General features: G+C 44.8%; 1 protein-coding gene across 1 annotated transcript; it reads left to right on the plus strand.

The window, feature by feature from the left end:
- The first annotated feature begins 3,953 nt into the window (after nucleotides 1-3,953).
- Nucleotides 3,954-14,233, plus strand: LOC119230286 (zinc finger CCCH-type antiviral protein 1-like). The gene is made up of 5 exons (XM_037491336.2): nucleotides 3,954-4,326; nucleotides 5,282-5,417; nucleotides 9,085-9,343; nucleotides 10,606-10,731; nucleotides 11,968-14,233. Exons 1-5 carry the CDS (start codon nucleotides 3,974-3,976, stop codon nucleotides 12,015-12,017), a joined length of 924 nt encoding a protein of 307 aa, XP_037347233.1. The 5' UTR covers nucleotides 3,954-3,973; the 3' UTR covers nucleotides 12,018-14,233.
- The last annotated feature ends 3,655 nt before the right edge of the window (nucleotides 14,234-17,888 follow it).

Consider the following 17,888-nt stretch of genomic DNA (forward strand, 5'->3'; position numbering starts at 1 on the left):
TCTGGACTTCTTTTTTTTTCCTTCTTTATGTTTAACCGATGGAAACTTCACTATTCTCGGGCCTCCCTGGTGGCGGTGGCGCAGCGGGTTGTGTGCAGCACTGTGGAGCTGTCCGCAGCCTCTGCAGCGCAGGTTTGATTCCTGGCCCATCAGGGAGCTTCCCCCCTGATGCGGCAGACCTCTCCTGGCTTGCCAGCTGCTCCCCTCAGCAGTGTATTTCAGTCAATCTGCCTGTTCTGCTCCCCAGTCTGTCTCTAGTGGATCCTTTCACCCTCCTGCACCTCTGGCTTGTACCCCAGCTCTTGTATAAATAAATTAAAAAAAAAAGAAACTTGACTATTCTCATATCTCTAAAATAAACTCGCCTCACTTACCAGTGCCCATGTGGAAAAACATGGGCAGTTTGTATATGTATTGCAATATACATATTGCAGTCTGTATAATGCTGATGATTTCCTCCTTGGAAATTCTTTTGTGCATCCATGAGTGAGTCTCTCATTTCCCCTCCTAACCTCTCTACCAGTTTCTATCTTAGGCTGGGTTCTCCCAGAAGCAAAAAGAAAAGAACTGAGTGTGAGCAGTTTATTTGGGAGGTAACCCCAAATAACTCTGGTAGCAGAGTGGGGAGTTGACACAGGAAAAGAAAATCAATAGAGGGTTTGCTAATGAACAGATTATGGCTGCCGGCAGCTGGGGTTCAAGTCCACTGAGGAATGTCCGGGAGACTATGGAATATAAATCTCCAAGTTGCTCCAGCTGAGGAATGATGTCCTGTGATATTTAGGCACCATCTGGGAGGAAAACATTTTCTTCTGTCTTCTTAGGTTCAGTTCCTGGGGGCCTGAGAATTTAACTGACAAGAGATGAACAGGAGGAAAAAAAATTCATTTATGTACATGGAAGAAGAGATTCCCTAAATGAGGGGGGGGGGCGTGGAGGAGAGAAAAGGTTTCTATGTTTCCATAGAACAAAAAGGTTCCTAGAGGAATAAAGGAGAAATAAGGAATTTGTGACATTTTCTGTTTATGAAGGTGTCTGTGATCTCCACTTTTTTTTTTTTCAAGGCCATAAAACTGCCCCATGGAGAGGATTTTTGCTTTTAATGAAAAAGAGAGGCTCCTAGGTTTCTGTATCTGTTGAATCTTAGATGCTTTTAGTTTCAAGTACGTGTCAGAGCAACTCTGGGAGTGCAAGTAGATTCCCACATCACTAACTCCCTAATATCACTGGTTGAGGGTTCTCCCTCGAGGTATTCATTCCCTGGTAATGCCAGCCTGTGTCCATTGCTCCTCCTGCAGGAAAAAGACCCTCGGTGGAGAGTCCAAGTGTAAACGCTGAGTTCCCAAGGCACATAGGCAAGGCATGAAGAGATACTTGCCAGTTCTCCTCTGATTTTTCTCTTCCATCCCTATTTCCTTAATGCTGATATTTCCCAAGTGTCTATCATTCCACCTCTGCTTTTCCACTCTTCATTTTTGCTAGTTGATCTGATCAACTCTTGTACTACAATTACTTAAGACTTTGATATCTTGGGAATCTGTATTACCTCCCTCTCTCTTAAATCCTTGCCCTGCACACCTGTTGATTGCCGCACACACCTTGCGACTTACCTTGGATTGCTCACTGCAAACTCAACACGTGAAAAATTGAAATTATAGTCTCTCAAATCCTGTGTTTCTTCCATTAGTTCCTATTTTGTCTTGCTTTTCTAGAAATCCATTGCTATTGCTGCCAAGGATCTTTCTAAAATACCTAGCCTACAGCATGGCCAGGCATAGTGTGGGGATACAGTGGTGAACAAGACAAATGAGTTTCCTGTTTTCACAAGCTTGAAGCCTACAAATACATACATATAAACAGGAAAAAAATATCAGTGATAACTTCCATGCAGCGATTGGGAGGTTACTTTAGATTAGGAGGCCAGGGAAGACCTTGGTAAAGAGACGTTAGCTTAGAGTCGAATGACAATAAAGGGACATCCACATGTGGGGTAAACACCCCAGACTGGGCAGGGTCATGGTTTATTAGAGCAAATGGAAAAGGATCTTGAAGCTCTTGGTATATCTGACATAGTTTTAATGCTGAAGCAGGGAACCAGGCACACAGGCAGACTAGCTGGCAGACTAGCTGGCAGAGAGGCAGGCATGAGGGAGGCGGGCATGAGGGAGGCAGGCATTAAGGGGGCAGGCAGTAACCGAGCTCATGGTTCCCACCCTCCATCTCCCTGCTCTCTCCCTGACTTCTCTCCTCTCCCTTGTATCCTTTGCTTCTTAGCCCAGGGGTCCTATAAATGTGCAAGCCCTGTGCTTGTGTCCCCAGCACTTTTTGCAACAACATGCTATCACGTGTGGGTAATGAAACCTAGGAGGAAAACAAGGCCACAGGTGGCAGCCTCAGAGTCTAGCAGTGGGAAGGTGAAAACGCCTGAGTAACTCCATTTTCCCTGCACCACATCAGGGGGAAAGGCTTTGAGACCGTGGGTTGTCACTTCCCAGCTGAATCCCCATCGTGGCTTCCCAAAGTCTTCACATAAATCCAAATTTCTTAGCATGGCTGAGATGGTCTCCCACTATGTGGCCAGTTGTCATCCTCTTTATATCAGAAGATATTAATTCGTTTCATCCTCACAACCACCCTGCAAACCTGCAGCTAAGCTGGCAGAGTCCCAGGTTCTGTGTCACGTGTCTTTGAACTGCCACTGCATTGTCAGTTGTCCGGACAGATGTTCATTCAAAGAGCAGGTGTTGGGCAAAAAGGACAGCCAATTAATAAATGCCCAGCTGAAATACCGTGTAAGCCAGATACGTCATTTAAAATGTAATTTATGGGCCTCCCCGGTGGCGCAGCGGTTGAGCGCTGGGTTGTGAGGCTGCCCGGGGCCTCTGCAGCGCCGGTTCGATCCCCGCTGCTCCCCGGCCACCTGAGGAGGGTCCCGCATGGCGCAGACCTCTCCTGCCGCCCGCTGCTCCCCTCAGCAGTGTCCTTCGGTCCTTCTGCCTGCTCTGCTCCCCGCTCTGGCTCTGGTGAATTATCCCACCCTCCTGACTGTACCAAGTGCTTATATAAATAAATAAATAAATAAAATTAAAAAAAATAAAATGTAATTTATTTTCAAAGTTACATTAGACAAGTAAAAGAGACAGATGACATAGTAGTAACATTTTATTTAATGGGATAGATCCAAAATATCAATTTAACATGGTTAACATCATCTTGATGAGTCAGTTTACATTCTTTCATTCTACTCCATCGCCTTAACCACTCTGCCCACAATCCTATTTATGCTTCTTTTTTAAAAGCTTATTTATTTATTTATACAAGCATTGGGTATAGTCAGAAGCGTGGGAGGGTGAGAGAATTCACCAGAGACAGAGGGGGAACAGAACAGGCACACTGATGAAGAAATACACTGCTGAGGGGAGCAGCGGGCGCGGCAGGAGAGGTCTGCGCGCCATGTGGGACCCTCGCCCGGCTGCTGGGATCGAACCGGCGCTGCAGAGGCTGCGGGCAGCTTCACAGCCCAGCGCTCAAGCTGCACCACCGGGGAGGCCCACACCTACATATCATTTCACTCTAAATCTTCAAAACCCAGCATGTGCATTTCACACGTCCAGCTTCCCTCAGGTGGTCACCCCATGGCTGGATCTAGCGGGTCCCCCTCGGACTGTCCCCTAGGCCTTCCAGCCCTGCTCTTCCTACACTACCTATCTTCTTTGCAGCCCTTACCGGCGCCCCCAGTTCTCTCATTTGCTCGGATGTCATGACTCCCGGACTGCACAGGGCCAGGCCGGCCGGGCTCACCTTGCATGGAGCCGGCAGAGCGCGCGCGGCCTCCACCCGGCCCCTGCCCGGGCTGCAGCCCCCGACCGCCCCTGGCGCGCCCTCCCCCGGGCGGGTCCAGCTATCCGGCCCGGAGCGTGGACGTGACTGGGAGGAGCCGGCCGCGTCGGGTTTCCGCGCGCAGGGAGGGAGCATGGCGGAGCCCACCGTGTGCTCCTTCCTCACCAAGGTGCTGTGCGCCCACGGCGGCCGCATGTTCCTGCAGGACCTGCGCGCCCACGTGGAGCTGTCGGAGGCGCGGCTGCGGGACGTGCTGCGCCAGGCCGGGCCCGACCGCTTCCTGCTGCACGAGGTGGAGCCCGGCGAGGGCGCGCCGGGCGCCCAGGCCCAGGCGGCGGCGGGCCCCGGCGCGCGGGCCTGGCGGGTCGTGGCCGTGTCCTCCGCGCGCCTCTGCGCCCGCTACCAGCGCGGCGCGTGCCAGGCCTGCGACCAGCTGCACCTCTGCCGCCGCCACATGCTGGGCAAGTGCCCGAACCGCGACTGCTGGTGAGCGCGCCCGGCTGCGGGGGACCCGGCGGCCTCCCGGCGGCGCGGTGGGCGCGCGCGGGCCGCGGGCCTGGTGGAGCAGGGGCGGGCGGGACCCCGGAGGAATGAGAAAAAGGGGCCCTTTGTCCCGGGGGCGGGCGAGCCCCTTCGAAAAGGCGGGAGGGAAGCTTCTGGAAGGGGCCCCCACCGAGGCCTGGGGGAGGCCTCTTTTGCACCCCCAGCTTCAGAGCGGACTGAGACTGCAAGTCGTTTCAATTGGCATTTCTTAACCTGGTCAAAAAATAAAATGCAGCTGCAACAGCCTCTGGGATCCCTGAATAAATGGGGATGGAGCGCCTTTACTCCAGTGGCCCTTTGGGGTGCATTTGAGGATTCCCCTAAACCCTTTATTGAGAGACTGCCGGCCCCCTCATAACCGCAGAGTTTCCCTGGAGGGAGGCTGTGCTCTCCGGATGTGGCCGCCAGCCAGTGGGGCAAGGGCCTCCTGAGGCCACCTCTGAGGCCACCTCTGAGGCCTGCCTCCGTGGTTGACTCTGGGGCCTCCTGAGCAGGACTGGGCAAGCTTTGTTTGTAACCTTGGTGGACAGTGGCGGTGGGCAGCGGTCTGGGGTGGAGAAGGAAGTGTAGCCACTCATTGCACTGGTGGGCACCCCAGTCAAGGCAGAGACCCGGAGGGGAGGCACCCTTGGCTTTAAAGCAACTTCATTTGAAATGAAAATGACCCTGGAGGGGAGTTGCTTCTATCCAACTTTTTAATTACCCGTGCGCGCTCAGTAGGCTGTGCTGTCTGTGGGTTCATGAAAAATTATTTGATTTCACATGTAAGTTGAAACATGTGCTCAGGTTACATTTGGTCAGCAATGCACACCGAAAAAAAAAAAATGCCCTAGGCAAAGAATTCAACAGACTGGAACTTTCTTCGTCTGGGCATCTGATGCAGAGCTTTGTATTCTAGGTCTACCTGCACTCTGTCCCATGATATCCACACACCTGTCAACATCCAGGTGCTGAAAAACCATGGACTTTTTGGCCTCAATGAGGCCCAGCTTCGAGTTCTGCTTTTGCAGAATGACCCCTGCCTTTTACCTGAGGTGAGTCTCCAAAGTGTCACCCCCGTGTTGTCTACGCCTGAAAGAAATCAGTGGGGAACATGAAAAGTCTGCTTGTAGAGGACAGCCTGCGGGTACAGGGAGGGGTGAAGGCATAGGGCTGATCTTTGTGGAGGCTGTGATTTTGCTGGGCTTTGATGCACATAGTCATGGGTTTGTGTGGTCTAGAAATAGTAAGAATGGCTTCTGGCTTTTGGGGTGCTTCCTGAATGCTAAGCAATTCCTGCACCTTAGTCCTTAATAACCCGTCCTCATTTTACAGGCGAGGAAACCTGGACTCAGAGGGATTAAACAACTTGCCCAGGGTCACTCAGTAAACGACAGATTTGAATTTAGTTCTGACAAGAGAACTGCTTTTAGTGGCTTGCCTGTTTATGCTTTCACTTATTTTACTGTTAAGGCATTTGTCTTTCCTGTTGATTAATAAGATGCCTTTAATGATATAAATTTTTTGGTCACATTTGTTGCAAGTATTTCCCCCATTTACTTTATTGAGGCTTTATTTATTAATTTTAATTGCTTTGAAATCACATGACTTTGTTCCAAATGCTTGAAACGACTCATTATAACTGCTGTCTGGCATAATTAGCATGTTTGTATCTGTTTAGCTATACACAAAGAATTTTTTTAAACAATCTAGTTGGAGCCCTCGAGGAAAATATTCGAGAGACTTTTGATTCAATGTAGAATTTTGTAATCTAGCACAATGATTCTAGCGTAGAGACTCCCAGGTTGACAGAAGAAGGGTGTGAAGGTGGGGCGGTGTTGGGAAAATAGAGAGTAGTGCCCCATCATGACCTCATTTTAAATCCCAGGTATTTCGGGGTCTGGAAGGGAAGACAGTGGCAACACTGGAGGTGTGCTGGGTTTTTGTTCAGCTGAGGGGGCTGCCCTGCAGAATCCCTACCCAGAGGCAGCACTGGCCTCAGCTTTAGGAGTCCAGAGGCTTCCTCTTGGCATCTGGGTCTTTCCTAATTTCTTCAAGCTTTGAAGCCAGGTTTGGCACATGTGCTGAGGAGCCTGACACCTTCCAACCACGTGGCCTAAGAGGAGTGGGAGCTGCAGCTGGAGCGGGCTGTTGGCAGGAAGGGAGAGAGGATGGCAGCAGTTAGGAGGCAGGGTCCAGTCTCTTAGAGTCATGTCCATGTAAAATATAGTTCCATCCTGCCACTTCACGGTGTAATTCTGCTTATTAGAATAATCAGATGACGTTAAATCAGGCCATTATCTGAACTAATTAAATTGATATAAAAATATTAAAATAGGGCCTTCCTGGTGGTGCAAGGGTTTAAATCTCAGCAGTAATGAAGCTGTCTGCAGCCACTGTAGCACAAGTTTGATCCCTGGCTAGGGAGCTACCTACATGGCCCAGCCTTGCCTACTGCTCCTGCCTCACTCGCTGCTCCCCTCAGCAGTGTATTTCAGTAGATCTGCCTGTTCTGCTCCCACTCTGTCACTGGTGAATCTGCTTAGCCCCTGCACCTCTGACCTACACCCCAGCTCTTGTATTAAAAAAATTTGAATCCCGTATTTTCACCCTAATGTTGACAGGTGCTGGTAAAAATGCTGTCAACCAAAGTCCTTGAGTCCATGTCTATATAAAGAGGGAGAAGAAGAAATAGAAAGCCAGAATAGTCCTTTCCTTCCCAGAAGGTAAAAGTGCTAATATAAACATTTTAAAAACTCCACAAAACCGGAGCATTTGTTAAATTCTTCTACAGGAAAACATCAGGCTCAGATAGTTTCATCACTGAGTTCTGTTACCTCTTTAAGGAACAGAATATTCTGATTTTTGGACTAGGTCTAGGTTCTACTTTTCTTGATCAGGACATTCTTCAGCCAGTATCACGCCATCTGATTAAAGTAGCTTTAATATATAATAGTACATCTCTGTGCCTATTACTCTTCTTTTTCAATTTTTTCCCTTTAATCCTCACTTGTTTCTATTTCCAGATAAGCTTTAGAATTATTTAAATCCCTAAAAATATTTTACAGAAATTCTTTGGTGGTGGATGGTGAAATTGCTCTAAAATTATGAGTTCATTTTAGGAAATTGGCATGTAGGGCGCCATTTTGTTTTAAACTAGGTCACTTGTGTCCAGTAGAATTTCCCATGTTTTAGATTTGACTGATTGCATTACTTATAACATCATTTAGCATGTTCTTCTACTACCTTAATTTACTATATGAAATATAAACTTACTGTGTGAAAATTACTACTTTTTTAAAGATTTATTTATGCATACAAGAGCTGGGGTACAAGCCAGAGGTGCAGGGCGGGGTGGGGAGTGGTGAGAGGATTCACCAGAGACAGAGTGGGGAGCAGAATAGGCAGATTGACTGAAATACACTGCTGAGGGGAGCAGCGGGTGAGACAGAAGAGGTCTGCTGTGCCCTGTGGGTCAGCTCCCTGGCTGGGGATGATGAAACTTGTGCTGCAATGGCTGCTGATAGCTTCATAGTGCTGAGACTTAACCTCTTGCACCACCAGGGAGGCCCTGTAAATTAAAATTATTGTAAACAGTGAAGATTTGTTTGGATTTAAGTTTGATTTCATAGTAACATTTCTTTGTATACATGGTGCACCGATGAGGTAGCTAACCCTCCTTGCCTGCCTGGGACTGGGGGGCTAACAGTGATGTCAGACTTTGCTGCTAAAACTTGTACAGCTATATTACCTGGCATGCAATATCTGAGCATCTTTTTTGAGTGTGATTTTAAGATTGATTGATTAGTGGTTTCAGGGTTGATGGCTCGATATATCATAAAGTTCCCCATCAGCTATGTCTTGGTTTGCCTTAGGTAGATCCAGTTTACATCAGTTGTCCCAATGTAATTATTAATAATGCTTCCCAAAAAATGTCCTTGTCTGGGTGATAAATGATCTGTTCGCGCCACCTGTCTAGATTGGTTTCCCTGGAGTCGAGCCTGACATAGGGATTTAGGTGCATATGATTTATTGAAGGAGGGGTCCTTGGGGAAAACTCTGTGAGGTAAAAGAAAGAAGCAGGATACAGGGAAGGAAGAGCACAGTCTGACCTTGACTTGATTCACCCGGGGCTCTGCAGCAAAGTGCCCTGAAGAACTGTTCTGACCTTGAGGCCAGGGGGTCAGCTTTGGGTACCAAGTGTTTCCAGAGAAATCACTCACTGGCAAGAGGCTTTGGGAGCTGAGGGCAGGTCAACTGAGGGACTAAGTGTGGGAGGGGAAGCTGTGAGTGGTAGCGGCTGGGTGAGATTGTGGGGGTGGGTACCCTGATAAAACCCAATGATTGTAAGAGCCATTTATCAGAAGTTGCTACTGAGAGAACCTCTCATTTCTTGGCTTAAAAAGCAGAGAAGAGGGGCGTCCCTGATGGCACAGGGGTTAAAGTCTCAGTGCTATCAAGCTATCACCAGCCACTATGGCACGAGTTTGATCCCAGCCAGGGAGCTGACCCACATGGTGCAACAGACCTCTCCTGTGTTGCCCGCTGCTCCCTTCAGCAGTGTATTTCAGTAGATCTGCCTGTTCTGCTCCCCACTCTGTCTCTGGTGAATCATCTCATGCCTCGTACCTCTGGCAGTTACACCCCAGCTCTTATATGCATAAATAAATTTAAAAAATAGAGAAAAATGACTGTTTTGAGTGTTGCCTTATTTCTGTACAGGTCTGTTTGCTCTACAACAGAGGTGAAGCGGTTTATGGCTACTGCAACCTCAAGGACAAATGCACCAAGTTTCACGTGTGCAAATCCTTTGTGCGAGGAGAGTGCAAGCTTCAGAAGTGCAAGCGGTCTCACCAGCTCATTTACGCCACAGCCCTGCAGTTGCTGCAGGACCAAGGGCTGAATATTCCCAGTGTCGTTAATTTTCAGATCATCTCCACCTATAGGCACATGAAGCTGCACAACATGCTTGAAAACAATGGTGAGATACTCAGAGGCAGACAAAGCACTGTCAACCACGTAGGTCTCACCCAAAAGTGAGTCTGGGGGGGAAGCACTTCGTACATGAAGTGCTCCTCTGTTCTTGCGTAAGCTTAGAATTGTCAACATTTCATGATATATTGGGCCTCCCTGGTGGAGCAAGGGATTAAGACATAACCTATGAAGCTGTCCTCAGCCTCTGCAGCACGAATTAGATCCCTGGCTGGCCAGGGAGCTACCCACATGGTGCAGCAGACCTCTCTTGGCTTGCCCACTGCTCCCCTCAGCAGTGTATTTCAATCTGTCTGTTTGTTCCCCACTCTGTCTCTGGTGAATCCTCTCACCCCCCACACCTCTGGCCTACACCCCAGTTCTTGTATGCATAAATAAATAAATCTTAAAAAAAAAACATTTCATGATATAGAAGGTGATACTAACCAAAGGAAGGAAGCCATGGGCTTTGTCTTCAGCACTGCCTGCTAATAGCATCAGCCCAAGTGTTTGAGTAGCTCGCTAGTATAGGGAGAACAACCTTAAGAGGGAAAACATAGGAAGGAGATGGGCCACGGATCGCAAGGTCAGGATAACGTGTGAATGGCTTTCCTCGATAAAACGGAATTAAAGTTATTTTTCTTTTAACTTTTAAGAAATTTTAGCCACATCACAGAAAAATTTGGAAGATAGAGAGTAGAACCATGCATGGTCAGCTTCCACTCGCCGTGGTGCACAGTAATTATTAATTGCAGGCGGACCCTTCAGTCCCATTATCATGCAAATACTAGCCCAGATGTGGTCAGAGTATGAGTTAGTTTAGCGTCTTAAAATTTCACTTTCTACAACATGAGAGGAATCAGTGATAGGAAACCAACTCACAACATCAGAGCTGCCGCTAAGCCTCTGTGGTTTTCCGATGTTGGGCTGGCGGTGGCTGACTTCTGAGCAGTCAGTTTGAAGGCAGGGAGGACTCTGCACATAAAGTCAGAGGCCATCAGGGAGCTCCAAACGGGGCAGGTCCCTTCTCTATCCTGCACATGGGGCCTGTCGTCATTTTCTCCTGGCCTTGCGTAGTGGGTCTCTCCTACATACAAAAGAGAGACTTTTGCTGTTGGGCTGTGAGTGTGTGTTCATCTCCAAACTCTCTACATCAACGTGTTGGGAGTTTTGTCTGAAATCTGATTAGCTGCGCCATAGTCTAACATAAATAAGAAACTGAGAACGATGCCAGGGCTGTCTTAGGAAAGCTCACCTTTTTCTTCTTTTCAGATAATTCAGCCTCCTCTGGGGAGCAGTCACTGGGCCTGGAGAAGCAAGGAGCGCACGCAGCTGGGGCCGCGGAAGCCAGGCCTCTGGTTTCTGTCCCTGCTCAGTCTCCCAAGAAGGCAGGTGCAGGTAAACCGTGAAGGCCTTCTGTGAGAAAGGCCGCAGCTTGACCAGTTGGAAGGTCATAAACGCAGCTTCCTCTGAGCTTTCATCTGCAACCGTTCCTAGATATAATTGTTGGTTAATAATGGCCCCAATCATACCTACATCACAGGCTGTAGTGAAAATTAAAGAAGATGGAAATGGAGAATAAAATCCTCCTCAGTGGAGGATAAAATTGGGGAGGAGTGGCTGGGGATGGGGTTGGGCATTGAGGAGGCAAAGAGTGGGTAAAACACATGTGCAGATGTGGTGGGTCCAGGGCAAGCCCTGCAGGTGGCTCTTCTGGGTGCAGCCCCTGAGCTCCCCGAAGCTGGTGGAGCCAGAAAGAGGCAGTTTCCTACTGATTTGTGATGTAAGTGAACCAGTGTTTTCTATCCACAGTTTGCACTGTGGTATTCACAGAGTACTTACACTTTATACTCTTTTTAAATTTAATATTCTATAAACATCTTTCCATGTCGGTTGACATTTATCATGCATAATCCTTTGTGTGCACAGACACACTAATATATCATCATTTACGTAACTCTTGCCCTTATTCTGGGATGTTTCCATTTTTCCTAACAAATCTTGAGTACAGTTCTTAAAATCCACATGATATCAAAATTTTCAAGTTATCCTTTGCTTTTGCTTAGCATGTAGGTGCTAAATGATACTGTCTTTCGACATGTGTTCCTTCAAACATACGTGTGAGTCACTTTTCTCTGTGTCTGCTTTCTGTGTGTCTTTTGTGCATTTTGTACCTGCTTTTCATTCCTGGGCCTTCTGTGCTGCTGTGGGGTTGCCTTCAGCTGGGCTCCTTGATTTGCATAGTAGGACATCACCCATACTCTGTTCCTGTGGCTCCATCCTCTGACTGCTCGCCAGGGATTTCTACCCCACTGTGTCTTCTCTTCATCTCTTACTAAACTTTCAACCAAAGCCAGCTGCTGCAGGCGGAAGGATGTGTAGTTCCTCTCCCTCTAAGCTCTATCCAGTTTTTCTGTGCTTCAGGAGGGGCCATCAGCAAGCTACATGCCTCACCCCTGCCATGCTGACTCGCTGCTTCCTTCCCTCTCTCTGAGCCATCCCCAGTCACACTTAGATGTTTAATCTTTATCAAATGTACCACAGAGAAGCAAATTTACGAAACCCTCTCTGTGTTTGCTGTAGTAATACCCCTAAATGTCAGTGTGCAAAGTGTTTTTTTTTTTTTTTTTTTAGTTCAACTGCCCTGCAAAAATGCAACATTTGAGAAATTAGGAACAAGGTAATCTTTTTTCTGGAAAGCTAATTTTCTTTTTAATTTAGAGAAATGTTTATTGTAGAATGCTATCTTTTCCATTGGGGGAGATGTGCAAAAATGTCCTTTTTAAAGTGAGAAGTTGCTGTTTCTCCTCATGGACAGTAAGACTCATGCGATTTCTGTTATCTCTCGTCAACAACAATATTTTTTTTGCTAGTTCTGATAGGTGCTATTTTTTAAAAATTATTTTTGCATTTTATTATTTTATTATTATCTTTGTTATTTACATTTTATTCTTTTACTAAGTGTACTTTTTGGGTAAGCCATCATAAATCCTGAATGGAAACAGTGTAGCGTGTTCATGTATATCCTTTACATGGAGAGACTTCTGTATTTTAGTGTTCTTTTTATATATCTTATAATTATACTCGTATACAAAGTATATGTAATTTTGGTGACGATATTTTATTCCTTTCTCCAACACTACGTTTTTGTCTTCTGTTGGTATTCATTCTGCAGAGACACTTTATATCATCATTTCTGTCGTTTTCATCTGATGATTCAGCAGTTAGAGAGTTACTCTGTTCCAGCTGGTCTTTGGTAATTTATTGAGGCTGGTGGGAAGAAGCTACATGCCTGTGGGCTCTGCAGTTTACATTCTACATTGAATGATGAACCTTTCTCCGGGCATGTTCGTCCTTTCGAGTGTCACCACTTAATGACTTAAACCCCAAACCTGCAACTTGTCCTGTACGTTTCTTTCTCCCCTTTCACCCGCGCACCATCATTTGGTTACCCAGTGCTGGAGATTTTTTTCCCCTTTTTGCCCCTTTCTTTCCACCCCTCCATACTGCCTGGTTTCAGACCTTCATCCCTGATGGCATATATTCCAGCGATACGTAACTCAGTGGTAACTCAGTAGTTTCAAGTCATGTCTGGTGAGAGTTTATGGTGGGAGGTGCTAGGTGGCGCCTGCTGTTCCTCATGAAAGAGCCCCGTTGTAATCTGTAATTGACTGCACTTTGCAGGCTGCATCACTCTCCTATCTGCCCTCGCCTCCCTCTGCTTTCCATCTTGCTGCCTGGTGATCTTTGGAAACACAAACCTAATCATAATGCTCTTTCTGCCATAACCTCCATTGGCCCCCATCCTATGGAGGGTGGTTGTAAACATCAGCGCCTTCAGAGACAGGAAAGGGGCATTAAGTGGACCGAGCTGGATGTCAGAGAAGTGACGGGAGAGGGAATGCTGTGCTAATGTCCCCTCTGAAAGGGGTGCTGTCTTCTGTTTCCTTCTGGGCCTGTGGGAATGTGTGCCCAGCTTGTCACATTGTCCAGTTTGTCGAAAGAAGCCAGTAATCCAGACTTGCATCAGGAATTTCAGATTTTTAAAATATTGACTTTTAACTGAATATTTAAAATGCACACCGATATTGTATGTGTTGACCTACTTGCAGTTCTTGGATTGTGCCATTTCTCGTGACCCCTGTGGTTGTGAATGTTCCCTCTTTTGTAAGAGCTACTCCTTCCCTTCTGGTTCAAAACCTGGCAAAATTAGATCCTTTTAAAATGGTCTCCCTGGTGGCGAAAGGGGTTAAGTGTCAGCACTGTGAAGCTATCAGCAGCCACTGTAGCATGTGTTTGATCCCCAGCCAAGTTGCTACACATGGCACAGCAGACCTCTCCTGGCTCCCCTGCTGCTCCCCTCAGTAGTATATTTCAGTAGATCTGCTTGTTCTGCTCCCTGCTCTGTCTCTGGTGAATCCTCTCACCTCCTGTACCTCTGGCCTGTACCCCAGTTCTTATATGCATAAATAAATAAATCTTAAAAAAAAAAAAAGCCCTTTAGCCTTTCATGACCCCAGCGGAGCTCTCTTGGTGCTCTCAAAGCTCCAGCCCAGCACTGGCTACAGTACATGGCATTACTTTGTGTTTTTATTCCCTAACTTTGAGCAAAGCTGTTATTTCTTCTTGGTAATCCTCATACTTGGTAGTTAAATACTTTTTGCCATATATTGAGTGAAACTTAGCGTTTCAATTCACTGAATCAGTATCATGCTGGTCTTTGTTGTTCTTTTTTCTTTCCACATGTATTTTTTTTTTTTTTAAGATCATGTTTTGTTTTTTTTAAGATTTATTTTTATTTATTTATACAAGCACTGGGTACAGTCAGAAGCGCGGGAGGGTGAGAGAATTCACCAAAGCCAGAGCGGGGAGCAGAGCAGGCAGAAGGACCGAAGTACACTGCTGAGGGGAGCAGCGGGCGGCAGGAGAGGTCTGTGCGCCATGGGGGACCCTCCTCTGGTGGCCGGGGAGCAGCCGGGGATCGAACCGGTGCTGCAGAGGCCGCGGGCAGCCTCAACCCAACGCTCATCCGCTGTGCCACCGGGGAGGCCCTCCACATGTACTTTTAATATTCAAAAAGGTTTTTCCCCAGGAAGGTGTTGTATAAGGTCAATGTCTTTATGGTGTTTCAACTTTAATCACCTGGGTCTAAAATGAACTCTTTAAGACTTATGTTCACATGTACAATAAGGTAAAGACTCTCCATCATTGACTTGTTTCTTGATTTCTTGCATTATAATTTGTTCTTGTTTTTGTCTAGGTCTTATATAGCTCTTACTACATGAATTCTTTCTTGGCTAAACATTTGTTTTGCTACTCAGTATGGGAACCTCTATCATTAGAATGCTATTAATGTTTAAAATATTTGTCTTTTGGTGACTTGTCTTTGTTCTTTTAATTGGCCTATTTGTTTTTTTAATATAAAATCATAGCTACAGAACTATTTGTCTTTTCTTATGTATTTCTGTTTTGTCTTTGTGTTAAATAAAATTGTAATAAAAAGATATTTTTGGATATTTGCTCATTAAATATGAAGTTAATTGTTGGTTTTAAACAAATGTTCTCTATTATAAAGAGAATAACATCTTCTATTTCTATTCTTTGGGAGCTTTTAGTGGGAATTGTTATCTTTTGATATAATCATATAATTTTAGTCCTTTAAGTCAACTAAAATGATTATATTAATGTCTTTTATGAATTGAAAGCTCCTTAGTAAACTCAACTTTATACACCCTAGTAAACTTTACTTGATGAAGGCATATATTATTTTATTTTTTTAAAAGTATTTGGCAACTTTTATTTTAGACCTATAGGTCTAAACATTCATAAGTAATACTTATGTCTTATATGTGTTTGCAACAATTTCCCTTTTTTGGTGTAAGCTGAAGGTGTAAATTTTGTTTTAAGTATCATTTTGAGTTTTTATATTGATTTATAATGTTATTTTTACTTTAAAAATTTTTCCAGCCTGTGCGTTTAAAGTGTGCAAGGTGATTGAACACATGTACATACTGTGAAACGATCACCACAATACGGTTAGTTAGCACATCCACCACCTCATATTTATTATTTTTAAAATAATATATTATTGTATCTTTTACCTCTTTATTATTAATTAGGAATATAACATTGTGGAAATTTCAGAGAATATAGAAATCTATTAAGTAGGAAATCATAGTGCTACTGTGTAGAGATAATCGCTGTTAGTGCTTTAGGATTTTTCTTTTCAGTCTTTTTCATGCACATGTTCTTTTTCTTCAAATTTATTTATTTACATATATTTTATATCATTGTTCATTTTTGTACAATATTCACTTTCTCCTCTCAGGTGTAGTCCCCATAACGTTCCTACCACCAATTTACCCATGCGCCATCACCATAGTTCCTTGTGCCCTTGTTTTGATGCCTCTCCTTCCCTCTCCCCTGCAGAATGTCTCTGGTTTATAATTGCCTGTTAATTTTGGTTTTAAATTTTTTATTATGATTATTTTTCTCCTCATCCCTTATTTGGTTCCCCTATAGCCCACTATAAGTGAAACCATCCGATGTTTTTCCTTTTCCTTCTGGCTAATTTCACTGAGCATAAACCCTTCCAGCTCCATCCATGTTGCTGCAAATGGCATGAGTTCATCTTTTTGATTGCTGAGTAATATTCCATTATGTATATATACCACATCTTCTCGATGCAGTCATCTATTTTTTGGCATTTGGGTTGTTTCCATATCTATTGTAAATAGTCACATGCATATCCTTTAATATTAAGGGTATACAGAAATTCTTCAACTTATGATGGTGTTACATCCATCTGCATAAACTTATTATAAGTTGAAAGTATCCTAAGTCACACCATCATTATGTCTTAAGTCAAACTGTCGTTAAGTGGGGAACCATCTGTATCCAAAAATGGTCCACTGTAGTGTCCACTGTACAGTGCCTTCCTGATCTCCTGGCTGATTGCCAGCTGCCCCTCAGCTCTGCCCTGGTCACAGGAGAGCCTGAAAAAATCCAGATTCACAGTATAGTTTCTACTGAATGAGTGCTGGTTGCTTTCACACTATCATAAAAGTCAAAAAGATCTTTAAGTTGAACCATTGTTAAGTGGGAGATTATGTAAATACAATTTTGTATTATGCTATTTTGGATTGATACTATTTTGCTAGCATTTTCCTACATAATTGAAAGCATCACATTTAGACTTGATGACCGCATTAAATGTTCTGTGTATCGTTTATTTAATCATCGTTCTATTGTTGGGGATTTACTGTTAACTATGGTTTAGTACATAAATCATTGTCTGCATGTCTGCTTATTTTCTTCGACTACATTTCTAGATGTGAATATACTAGACTCCCAAAGTTTATGAAAATTGTCGTCCAGGGTGAGCAGTGCACACTCACCCTGTCCCTGAGCATGGCCCACCTCGGTGTGGCCAACAGCACGCTGTGAGCACATGCTGGTGAAAGGCACAGAATGCATTTTGTTTCCTAAGGGGTTCTTCTGGGCAAATATTTAGAAAAATACAATCGCCCTAATTGCTACCTAATTATATACGAAAGGCTGTATTTTAACCTATTAGTCAACAACATGCTTAAGTTTTGTGTGGTTTCTGAATTATGTGTTATTTTTATTGAGATTTCAAATTTAAAATACAGAAGGTTGTAACAGTACCAACAAAATAATTGATCTAGGCAACAAAGCACAGAGATACAACTGTAGATTAAAAGGAATTTCTGAGAAAGCACCAGACTAGCAGTTTAACCTGGTTTATAATAGAGAAACATTTCCTAGAACTGGAAACAATAAACTGAGCCCGAAGTTTAAAAGCATGTCCAGGGTCCTATCAAAAACTAGCATTGAAAACAATGAACCCTATGTAAATACTTTGATTTTTGAGCTTTAAAGGTGAAGAGTCCTCTAGGCAATTAAAACAGGGTAGATAACATTTAAAGAATTAATTTGGACATTGGAATCCAAATAAAACTCCTAAGGACTGAAATCTCTATCTTTGAGATAGGCAAAGCAATTATAAGAAATAGTAATACTATAGCTTCATTCATTGCATCTCTACTGTGTGACAAGTACTGTTCTAAGTCCTCTCGCTATGCTAAGGTGTTTAATGATCAGCATAGACAAGAGTCAGATCAATATTACCCTAACACTTGGCTACAGGGCTTCTGCCCTGGGTCTCTTTTAGAAAGCTTTCTGTTATGATTTACACCTGTCAGCCCAGGCAGACGCTTCCCCACATCTCTTATGCCGTGTCCTCGGCATGAAAGGTGACTGCTTCTGCCTTGCCTCTGCCTGCTGTGCAGCCTGTGGGTTGTACCACTGCCAACATTGGAACCATACTGTTTTGAAGTCTGGAAAGATTTCAGTGGTGGAGTGTGAGGAAAGCAAAACTGAATGAACTTGGTAAGTCCTGCCTTTCAGACAGTGTGGATGCTGCAGATTTTTAGAAAAATGAAATTTCTTTTCCTAGTAGTTTCCAGGTTTTGTCTTTCCTCCTTCACTATGTTCTGGCCAGTTGTTCTAGAAGGTATTCACACACTCTGTTG

Source organism: Talpa occidentalis, unplaced genomic scaffold (genome assembly GCF_014898055.3).
Source record: "Talpa occidentalis isolate TD23 unplaced genomic scaffold, MPIMG_talOcc4v2.1 talOcc4.602, whole genome shotgun sequence".
NCBI classification, from domain to species: domain Eukaryota; kingdom Metazoa; phylum Chordata; class Mammalia; order Eulipotyphla; family Talpidae; genus Talpa; species Talpa occidentalis.

What these genes read in the sequence shown, in the direction of transcription:
- LOC119230286 (XM_037491336.2), top strand. Translation starts at nt 3,974, where the DNA reads ATGGCGGAGCCCACCGTGTGCTCCTTCCTCACCAAGGTGCTGTGCGCC. An exon ending in TGCCCGAACCGCGACTGCTG is followed by an intron (nt 4,327 to 5,281) that starts GTGAGCGCGCCC and finishes TTTGTATTCTAG; the next exon opens with GTCTACCTGCACTCTGTCCC. An exon ending in ACCCCTGCCTTTTACCTGAG is followed by an intron (nt 5,418 to 9,084) that starts GTGAGTCTCCAA and finishes ATTTCTGTACAG; the next exon opens with GTCTGTTTGCTCTACAACAG.